General features: G+C 47.3%; 4 protein-coding genes across 4 annotated transcripts; 3 read left to right on the forward strand and 1 right to left on the reverse strand.

Moving 5' to 3' along the window:
* Positions 1-1,035: 1,035 nt before the first annotated feature.
* PGRI_054320 (flavin-containing monooxygenase) lies at positions 1,036-4,433 on the forward strand (the record flags this gene model as incomplete). Its single annotated transcript, XM_040793145.1, has 9 exons — positions 1,036-1,334; positions 1,385-1,398; positions 1,446-1,695; positions 1,750-1,818; positions 1,869-2,102; positions 2,186-2,731; positions 2,785-2,870; positions 2,928-3,034; positions 4,002-4,433. 9 exons carry the CDS (start codon positions 1,036-1,038, stop codon positions 4,431-4,433), a joined length of 2,037 nt encoding a protein of 678 aa, XP_040645112.1.
* Positions 4,434-4,884: 451 nt separating this feature from the next.
* Positions 4,885-5,995, forward strand: PGRI_054330 (aldo/keto reductase family protein; the record flags this gene model as incomplete). Its single annotated transcript, XM_040793146.1, has 6 exons — positions 4,885-4,956; positions 5,018-5,028; positions 5,075-5,132; positions 5,182-5,363; positions 5,414-5,783; positions 5,843-5,995. 6 exons carry the CDS (start codon positions 4,885-4,887, stop codon positions 5,993-5,995), a joined length of 846 nt encoding a protein of 281 aa, XP_040645113.1.
* Positions 5,996-6,161: 166 nt separating this feature from the next.
* PGRI_054340 (putative gamma-cysteine synthetase regulatory subunit) lies at positions 6,162-7,149 on the forward strand (the record flags this gene model as incomplete). The annotated part of the gene is made up of 2 exons (XM_040793147.1): positions 6,162-6,184; positions 6,234-7,149. The coding sequence occupies 2 exons, from the start codon at positions 6,162-6,164 to the stop codon at positions 7,147-7,149; spliced, it is 939 nt and encodes a 312-aa protein (XP_040645114.1).
* Positions 7,150-7,271: 122 nt separating this feature from the next.
* Positions 7,272-10,558, reverse strand: bud32 (serine/threonine protein kinase BUD32; the record flags this gene model as incomplete). The annotated part of the gene is made up of 6 exons (XM_040793148.1): positions 7,272-8,156; positions 8,516-8,873; positions 8,935-9,258; positions 9,330-9,706; positions 9,758-10,319; positions 10,374-10,558. The coding sequence occupies 6 exons, from the start codon at positions 10,556-10,558 to the stop codon at positions 7,272-7,274; spliced, it is 2,691 nt and encodes an 896-aa protein (XP_040645115.1).
* Positions 10,559-10,897: the final 339 nt, after the last annotated feature.

A 10,897-nucleotide genomic window follows, 5' to 3' on the forward strand; every position in this document is an offset into this window, starting at 1 on the left:
CTGTCCAAGCTTTCATTTGCTGCACCAGCGTAGCCAGCTCAGAACAACCCCGATGTGCTCGAGAGAATTGAGAGCTTCAGCCCCCAGGAGACTACGAGGTTCCTGTGGGACCTCTTCACATTTCTGTGGCCGTCCTGCGAGTTGACTATATAGTCAAACGCTATTTTAAGAGGTATAGCCTCTTTGTATCGAACCATCTGCAGTTGCACGCTAACTGAAATTGTAGGCGCTGATCGATTCCTACTCCCAGGCAGTGAAAGGTAAGTCTATTATGTGCTCTGTCTGTACCAAATTATAGGCATTACGCTATCCACGAGTATATTATACCAATATATTGTTACACTGAGATTCCTTACGCTTGTGGATTCCTTTTCTCTTGACGCAGTGGATTGTTTGGAAGTGCCAACAGATTACGCTATAGATTGGAACAACTTTTTTTTTGCAAATGATACGGAGACTCTCACAATATATAACTAGAGAGAGCGGAAGAAATGCAACAAATCATTATTACTTGACTTTCTCTGTAGCACATGTACTTCGTAGCGAATCACTACAACGTATATTTGCTGCATGTAATTATGCACCTGGCTTAAAATATGATTTGATACGCGACGCTATGTGCCGTGCAACCTATCATATCAATTGACAGAGATGCAGATCGTGGAGAAAACCGGTAAGGAGGGTCGGTTAGCAGGGAGGGTAGCGTATGACAGGATCTGGAAGGCCCTAGGGCGTTACTAGCGGCGGGAATTCTGAGGAGCCCGACGGATTTTGCCTAGACGGGCGCGGAAATATGTTCCCTAGTCAGAAGATTTGCTGACTTCTTTATACTTGACACTATAATCTCATGGTGATGGAGTAAGACCTAAGCCATTTCCCATTTCCCCTAAAAAAAAAGAGACTTAATCAACTCCGTATGCCCCCAGCTTTTACTAAATTCCATCCATTCTATCATAGTTTCTGCAGCTATCGTAGGATTATAAGAGGAACTCACCCATGAACCGACAGTTCGCTGCCTCAGCCAAATCCCCCAATATGTCTCATCTACCCACTACCAATGGGTTGCAAAATGGTTCTGACTCTCTCCAAACGCCTGCTAACCGCGTTGCTAATGGCGAGACCCCTCCGAACTGGATTCCTTGTACCGACCAACCTGCTCTTGTGCTACGGAGACTAAGAATAATCTGCATCGGCGGAGGCTGCTCGGGTCTGACACTTGCTCACAAGATTTACCATGAGTTGAAACTCGGCGATTTTGTTGAATTCAAAATCTACGAAAAGAATCCTCAGGTCGGCGGAACGTGGTTTGAAAACACATATCCTGGTGTCGCTTGGTGAGTCTGTACATCTCATGAACATGGACTGGCTTACCTGACGTATCCAGTGACATTCCGGCCCGTAAGCTCCTCCGGTGCCTCTTTGGCAACTAAAATTGACAACATTAGATGCATACACGTTTCCATTCGAGCCCAATCCAAACTGGTCCCATTTCTATGTACCTGGTCAAGAGATCCATGAATACGTTCTACGAGCAACAAGGAAATGGAATCTGGACAAAGACATTCAGTTTAATACCCGAGCTATCGAGACCGTCTGGGATGATGAGTTGGGAAAATGGAAAGTGGTGTTGGATCACGCTGGTACAATCATACATGACGAAGCTGATATTCTGGTCAATGCGTCCGGGGTTTTGAAGTGAGAATCCGTAACATCTACATTGGTTCTCGTTAATGTTAATTTTCTGACTAGCCAAACCAACTGGCCTGACATCGAGGGCCTATCCAGTTTCAAGGGCAAGTTGTTTCACACTTCGACCTGGTAAGCTAAACGTCGTGAACTTTCAAACATCGTTAACGAGTTATAATTAGGGATAACACCTATGACTGGTCAAACAAACGTGTTGCAGTAATTGGCAATGGTTCCTCCGGAATTCAATGCGTAGCTGCAATGCAGCCGAAGGTCGCCCAGCTTGTCAACTTTGTGCGAAACCCGACCTGGCTTTCTGCCAACTTTTGTGCAAACAAGACAAGAGATGGGAATAATTTCGCCTACACAGAAGAGGAGCGAACAGGGTGGGCGGAAAATACCGAGGCTCATTTCAGGTACCGAAAAGAGATAGAAGCCAGGCAAGTTCAACCTTCCACCAATCAAGAAGTAGCCAGAACTAAGAAAAATCTGAGTAAAGTGTCAATGGGTTCTTTTATGGAATGTATAAAGATCACCCGATGCAAGTGGAGTTGGAAAAGGTTTCCCGCCAACAGATGGCGGAACAAATGAAAGGATACTCCGACCCAGAACTTGTGTCAAGAATGCTTTCTCTCGAGTTCAGTCCTGGCTGTCGTCGCTTGACACCAGGAAATGGGTATTTGCAGGCTTTTGCCAACGATAATGCAACTATCACTTTCGATCCTATTGAGTGTATCACAGAACTGGGTATCAAAACGGTCACAGGTGATGAGCAACAATTTGACTTGATAGTCTGTGCCACAGGGTTTAATTCGAACTTCATTCCGCCTTGGAAGATGCTGGGTCGCCATGGAGCTACATTGGAAGAGCGATGGAAAGTCACCCCCGAGGCTTTCTTTGGGGTCCAAGTGGATACAATGCCGAACTATTTTACCTTCAACGGACCCAATTGTCCTGTTTCCCATGGCTCGTTTCTTCGAGAAGTCTCTTGGACATCCGATTACATTCTTCGCTGGGCCAAGAAGATTGCTGCAGAGGATATCAAGTGAGTCATATGGTCTTCGTCCCGTCAGCGCTTGACTAACATGTTTTACGCAGATCAATTGACGTTAGAAGGGAAGCCATGGATGACTACAATGTTTACTGTCAGGAGTTCCTCAAGCGCATGGTCTGGGCGGATAAGTGTAAGAGTTGGTATAAGAATGGACGACGTACAGGTCATGTCACCGGGCTATATCCAGGCACACTGCTGCACTTCAAAGATTGTCTTGAAAGTATTGGAGGGGAGCACTTCAATATTGAGTATCGCTCTAAGAACCGATTCCGATTCCTAGGTAACGGTGAAAGTGTGCGTGATCAGGGTGGAGCAGGTGATCTGGCATGGTACATGGACGATGTCGATGCGAAAGCCTCTATACCGCCACTCTAAATCAACGCTTCTTCATCCCTACATGTGCATCTTACTATTTACCTTGCTTTTATACAATTTCACACAGCTCTATTATTCTTCTTACTATTTCCTAACATTATTCTACAACTAATATTAAGTGTACCATTAGACTTAGTAACATACACACCTAATATGGCACACTCTCTAATACACCTAGGTATACTAAAATCAAGTTGCTACTATGCCTCCATTTGCAGTAACCTCGATATTGGTGGAGATCAATAGGCCAAACATATTATGCACCATCCTTCACTTGCAGCTAAAAAGTGTGATTAACTTACCACTAATGTAGCCCAGTAGTAGTATTGAAATATTTGTCCAATTATGTTACTAAACAAAAAATCGCTCACCGAGAAGTGCTTAACATAGTTTAAGACAGATACATATGTTGTACATAATAGATGTATAGAATTTCCTACATGTGGACCCCTTGCCCCTTGCACCTCCTAGCTGAGATCCCCGATCTGAAGACAAATATAATTTTGCTTTAGAGAACTGTTTACTTACACTGTAGATAATATATAGCTGAGATTAACTAAATCAACTAAATCAACTACAACATATATCTTCAAGCAAAAGATAGTGTGAAAATTGAGAATGTGAAAAGTCACTCGAGAAATAAGGGTTACATTACGAAGATCTCCGTAGATCTGTTTATGTGAAGTACAACTGCGACACCAAAGGCGCAGCGGGTGCTATTCACACCGAGGTGAACAGCCACCAGGACTGTGCTACCATCTGCCAGAACACTGAAGGGTGCCTCGGAAGCACCTGGGCTTACAACAGCCGAAAGTGCCAGCTTAGCACCTCCGGAGAGCCAGCAGGACCTTACACTGGAGGTCTTTTCATGCAGTGGGTCGAATAGGATCCCCTTGGTGTCGACCCTGTGATTGCCGACCCTCTTGATCCCGAGCAGTCCGCCTGCACCGAGCAGGTTCAGGAATTGGAGGGCCAAGTTGAAACTTGCAACGCCTCCTTGGAAGGGAGCAACAGGAGAGTTGAGATCCTCGAGAGTGGTGCCGCAGTGTGCAACTCGCTGGATGGTACAACTGTTCAGCGTGGAGGCCACAGCTACAAGCTTCACTGCAGCAAGAAGACACACTTCTCTCAATACAAGCAGTTCACCACCAAGACCTTCGATGAGTGCCTTGAGGCTTGCTCTGCTGATGCAGGATGCAAGTACCCTATCTTCATCATGAATGCTAAGGCCAACTGTAAGTTCTCTGGTGTCAAGCCTGCCGTTATTCAGACTACCTCTGCCTTCCAGATCCTGGCCGTCCCTACTCCGGCCAAATAGGGTCCTTTCTCTCGGACGCTCGAGACTCGCGGGCCAGTGCACGGACTGGCTAGCGCATTGTGATATCTAGGGCGTCGACTCGCAAAATAACAAGACGTGGAGGTATGGGTGAGACTTGTTCCTTTTGATAAGGCTTAATTTCTGTTGGAGAAGGCTATCTGCTTGTCGGTTCTTTGTGAGGCTTTCAATGTTTCCAGCTAGTATTAGCTAGTTCTTACTTGCAGATAGAGAATCAATCCTTTTCTCTCTCTACTCTCTCTACTCGATTAATCTCATATGTAAGTAATCACATTCCATCTCTCTTTGTTCAGATTTGCGAACAATCGTTGTAAATATAGCAAACTCGACGTTTTATAGAGCTCGGCCCGACATCGCAACCCCCACTATGATCTCATCGCTCCAACATTGAATTGTTTCTTCTCACCTCAAACATATCGAATACAATTCAACAATGGCAAATCTTACTCTCCAGTCAAAGTATCGACTGCAGTCAGGACATGAGATCCCAGTCCTGGGATATGGGGTCAGTTACCCCATATCAGTTTCAAAAGCAGAGTGCAAAGCTGACACTACACGAGAAATAGGTGTATATGATGTACGTCTGGATCAAACCCTGTCTTTCAATCCCTAACCACTATCAGCCCCTCATCCGCGACCGAGAAGGTTACTCTTGAAGCCCTAAACGTTGGATTCCGCCATGTATGACCCCCAGGAGGATCGCAAGACCACACTAAACAAGACACACCAGGTCGACTCGGCGATCATGTATCGCAACGAGAAGCCCTGCGGAAAGGCAATTCTGAATTCTGGACTGGATAGATCGGAGATCTTCTTTACAACCAAGATCCCGCCGGAATCAATGGGCTATGAGTCTACCAAGCGAGCTATCAATTCCAGTCTACGAGAAGCAGCACAGGAATACTTTGACCTGTGAGCTACATCCCCAACAGCATTGGATACAATCTAACTGTACCGGACAGTATTCTAATTCATGCTCCCTACGGCGGCAAGAAAGCCCGCCTGGGGTCCTGGGATGCGCTAGTCGAGGCCCAGAAAGCAGGGAAAGTGAAATCCATCGGTGTATCCAATTACGGTATCCACCATCTCGAAGAACTGGAGGATTATATCCAGGGTGGTGGGGGTGGTCAGATCGATGTTGGTCAGTATGAGCTGCATCCATGGTTGGATCACTCGGATATCGTGGAGTGGCTGCAAAAGAGAAAGATTGTTGTTGAGGCGTACTCGCCCCTTGCGCATGGGAGTCGGTTGACGGAGTCTGTGTTGTTGTCTATTGGGAAGAAGTATGGGAAGACGCCGGCGCAGGTAATGATTCGATGGAGTTTGCAGATGGTAAGCGAAACCGATTAGTGAAAGTAAATATAGTAATCCGGGTGCTAATAGTCTGTTAGGGATTTGTGCCTCTGCCCAAGTCAACCACGCCGAAGCGCATTCGGGAGAATGCCGATGTCTTTGACTTTGAATTGGCGGCTGAGGATATGAAGTTGCTTGATACAGGAGAATATTCTCCTACAGATTGGGATCCGACAGTTGATGAGGATTGAATAAAAAAATATTCCCCCTGGAGGAATCCGGAGGAACGTTGGATTTGTCAGGCGGAGGCTGAGGAGGGGCCGCGGGGTGAAATTGCGACATTCAACTTTCTTTTTCTTCCTTAGATCTTATCCATATCTCTCTTAAGGAATTTTAAGATCTTATTATATTTCCATCATGAAGTTGATTCTATCCAGTTCGTAAGTGGTGTCATTCCATGCGCAGATCAAAGTCACTCAACCCTTACAGGAATATTATGCAAGCCGGGCGTCAATCCGTCATTCGACAGCCTCTGACGCAGAAATCAAACGTTGAACTAATCAACTCGCTCCGATCGAACTTCCTTGCCTCCCAGCAAATCGAAACGTCACAGACCAACGGCACTACAAATGGCCAAACTGTGTCGCATCCCTCATGGACACTACAGACCGAAGATTCCCTCTATATCCCCGCGATCGACTTTTCACACCCCGGCCTGTCAGAAGAGCGCGACCAATACGATATCACAGTGAAATTATTCTACCTACCGGGAATCCCGGTATCAAGGCGGTGCGCGCACACCAGGGAGGCAATTGATCTGGTATTGAAGGAGCTACACATCAAGTCTATTGATCTACTGATTGTCTCGTTCCCGGGAATCCTGTTCGATGCAGATGACGACAGCGAAGAAGAAGATAACGAGATGAACGGGGAACCGGACGACTTCGACAGCATGGTGCAGACATGGCAGGTGCTGGAATCGCTGCACGAGCAGGGTGTGATTGCCCAGCTGGGCGTCGCTGAGTTCGGCAGCGAACGCTTAGCCCGTTTCCTACCGCATACGAAGGTTAAGCCCTCGGTCGATCAGATCAACCTTAAGGACTGCTGTGTCGTCCCTAAACATTTGATTCTCTATGCGAAACAAGAGCAGATTCAACTCCTCACCCATAACGATTGCCATGATATTCTTCCTGTCGGCACAACACGGGAACTGCTAGGTCCTGCGGAGAAGAGTGGTGCGGGGATCTTGGCTTCGTCTCCCGAGGCCAACGATGGCATCCAGGGAGATATAGAGCCGCAATGGGTGGTTAAGTACACGGCGGTCGTCAAGGATCGCGGAGTAGTCGAGAACAAGGGGTATTTCGCGTCGGCTGATGTTGGCACGTGTCTCAAGGACCGGTCATGAATACTCTTTTTTTTCTTAGCGTCATCAATAAGGATATCTGTCGTGACAAAGCGTGGCGTTTCTTTTTTGCTTTAAATCGATCATAGCTGGTGGGGGAGTTTGCCCCAAAATCAATGACTGGGTTAACCAAGCATGCTCCTCTTCCGCCCTCTTAAGCGCACATCCTCAAGCCTCTTCAGCGCAGAAACAGCCCCCTTGTAACTACCCCGGTAGCCCGTAATCAACTCCTCGAACATAGGTTCCGAGCGCGGATGCGTGCTCCCAATCGCCCGCTCCAGCACATACAAATCCACCGCCCGGTCCTCATCCTGATTACTCTGCGACGCAAGACCGAAATCAATCAGCACAACATCTCCCTCCATAGAGGGCGAGCCAGTGCCATCAACAGCAGCACTTGCATCTGCAAACGGTCGCAGCATGAGATTACTCGTCGTCAAGTCTCCGTGCACAACACCAGCCTTGTGCAGGATACCGATGGCAGCGCCCATTTTCCTCAGTAAGCCGCGCACGCGCGTCTCTTCGTTTTCGATCTGCGATTGATCCAGAGATCCTGCATTCTGTTTCATCCATGCTTCCCACTGCTCGAGAATTACTCGGATCACAGGCCCATCAATCCACTCCATCATTAGCCAGGCGCCGCCCCACCCGCCTTCTTCGCCGCCGTGGCCCTCCCAATCCAGGGCTAGTAGGGCTGGAACGCTCACGCCCTCCCGTATAAGTTTTGCCAGGCATCGCGCTTCTGAAGTTATCCGTTGGCGGGTGAGTCGACGGTCGAGAATTGGGTGGCGGTAGGGTTTTGATGGGCGGATCTTGAGGGCGGCGGGGATGGAGGGGTTGAGGGAGGTTGTTTTGTAGAGATGGGCTTCGGCACCTTGGGTGAGGAGAATTGGTGGTGGTGTAGTATTATTGAAGGGAGAAGGAAGAGCTGGGGGTTTATATTCTTCCATTGTGAGAGAGTTGAGGTTGGAAAAGGTGGAAGGTCGAAGGTCGAAAGGGAGGAAAAAGTTCTAGTGGGGCGGATTCTCGGAGTATATGGAATTTCAATGTTGATATGTTGATATGTTGATATGTTGATTTGATGTTATACAGATGTTTTGTTTAATAGATGTTTAATAGAGGTTAAATTAAATATAATTGAAATCAAAACATATCATAAATGTGCGCCTTCACCCCTATATACCAATATCACATATTTCCATTAAATCAGATGAATATCAGGGCGCACATTAGCAAATCGACAAGTACCCTGATACATCCTCTCAAGAATTGATCCCATAAGTTCTAGATCAGTAGACTCCGCCGACCAATGCTTCAGTGTTCGAATCGACAACCTCACCAAAGCAGCCCAATTTGGCGGTATACGTACCTGCCACGTACCAGGATCCCTTGATGCCTCAACTTGATACAAGACAGCCCCAAGGATATGCACAGCACAGGCGAAGCTGGCACGCACCACGTTCCAGATCCACTCGTGTCGGAATTGATACCAGTAGCTTGGGATCAGGATGACACAGTTGTCAATGGCTTTTTGGGCCAGGTCGAACACTTCTACCCATACTTGATGGTTGTTTTTGATAAAGGTTGGCATCCCTTTGTAGTGCATCGCGAGGTAGAACGCTGGTCGGTAGATCCTCTCCAGTGCCATGTGATACCGGCCGCGGAAAAAAAACCTCAGATCTGGGTTGTCTTTTGTGGACTGAATCCCAGCTAGTGAGATTTGGTACCTTTGTTTTAAAAGAGTTAGCAAGTTGGAGACCTCATGTTTAGTGACTTCGGGGTTTGTACCATGATGTTACAACATTCTCCGCTGATAATGTCTTTCTTAGGAGATGGGGGATATCTTTGGTCCAGCCCTTCTCCCCTTGACGCCACATGTCAGACACTATTTCATTGGTGGTCCGACGGTTACAGATAGATCCGATGTAGAATTTCCAGCCTCTCTCTTCTTCCGTCCCATCCAGTTCAAGCCCTGGCCTGATTGTGAAGTCTTGGTCTTCATCCATATGGTCATATGAAGAAGAATTTCTGCTAGGAAATTTGGGGAATGGATCTGAATAGCCCATGCTTTCAAGTCCACTATTCCACAGAGGGAGCTCGCTCTGCATCTCACTGTCGGCAATACTTAGTTGGGGATCATATAAAAAGCCCGGTAAAAGGAAAAGAAAAAAAGAAAAACTTACTGTTCTGCCTGGATACAGGACCAGTATAGTCTCGACTCCAGGTTATGGTAGTTGTCATCAGCCGTCCATCGCTCTCTACACAGTGACCGCAAACGAACTTCTAATCTGCAAGATGCCTGCTGGTAACAGAACCAAGCTTGTAGAGGACGGATGGCATGTCTGTGATAGCTTCCAGCAAGAAGAAAACATTGAATATCCGTTGGAGACGTGTGCAAGAAGCCAAATCTCTGCTTTGCAGCGTGGAAATATGTCTCAGCCAAGTCGAGATTGGCGTCTGACAAGGGTGGTGCTTGGAGTCCATCGAGATTCGCTGGCATATCCTCTGCCAGTGGAACAAATTTCGATGATGTGCATGAAGCTAAAGCACACGCTAACAGCTATACGGGATATTTAGTTCAAGAAACTTTTTTAAAAAGGAGCTGACATACCACTTGACACGAGGGGCCATCCCATCCAAGACCCTGGACGGTGACTTCCTTGGCATAGCGGTCTAGATTGTCTAGGTCGACTATCGGGTTTCTTCGGTGACATAGTAGGAAGTACTTCCTGCAAAGTCTAGGAATCTCATCGACAAAGTTTCCGATACCCACCTGCCGGGGTGCTTGCATACTACGGGGTTGACTATCCAGTGAATCGAGTAGAAAGGATCGAATATGCTTTTCGGCTTCGGTGATGACCTTGTTGAAAATAGGCCATCGAAGCATATTCTCCCCGGAGCTAGCCATGTAAAGGATTCGGGGATCGTGATCGGTTCCCCGATCATCGATACTAGCAGTACTACTGCTAGGTGGATTAGTCCCCGGCAATGAATCAGCCACAGGGCTAGTATTCTGCACGGCTAACTCAAAGAATCCTTCTTTGAGTGAACTGAGTGATCGACTGGAGGATGTGGAGCCTTCGGAAGTTTTGATATCCTCTAGCAAACCGGCGATATGATTCAATCGTTGGAGTACCTCTTGGTTTGACGGGTTAACAGGGTCAAACCCGAGTCTAAGAATTAAAAGTCAACACATAGTTTGTCTCCCTTCTTTGATGATGTCTTACTGGTTATTCTGTGGTGAGGTTTCGGGATAGTTGCACTCCACCCCCTGCACGGCGCAGTAGCTACAGATCGGCCTGGTATTGTCACATCGAGTTTTGCGCAGCCGACAGGTCTGACAGGCTGTCGGAGCTCGGGTTCGGACCTCACGCTTCCTAGCGACTCTTTGGTTGCCAAAATCCATATTCATCCCAAGTGTTAAAAAATCCGGGGGGTTTTTTGCGGGGAGGCCGGGGAGATAGTTGAGGGGAAGATGTAAAAGATTAAGTGCGACCCACGGATATTCAATAGAAAAGTAATAATCTCGAGGAGCATCCACTGTTGGGAAACAAAGAAACATTCAACCTATCGAGTGTTTACAGATGTGGCGTGGCCGTAAAAGGCAACGGGGGAACAAAGAACTGTCGAGGCGATGTGATGGCCAAAGGCTAACACCCATGACTGCCTCAGGGGTTTCACGATGCTGATTGGAGGATGATGCACTCCCTGGTCACCCCGGACAAGGGTTTCTGTTGGATGATTTGATGCC

This window comes from Penicillium griseofulvum (assembly GCF_001561935.1).
Source record: "Penicillium griseofulvum strain PG3 chromosome Unknown contig_84, whole genome shotgun sequence".
NCBI classification, from domain to species: domain Eukaryota; kingdom Fungi; phylum Ascomycota; class Eurotiomycetes; order Eurotiales; family Aspergillaceae; genus Penicillium; species Penicillium griseofulvum.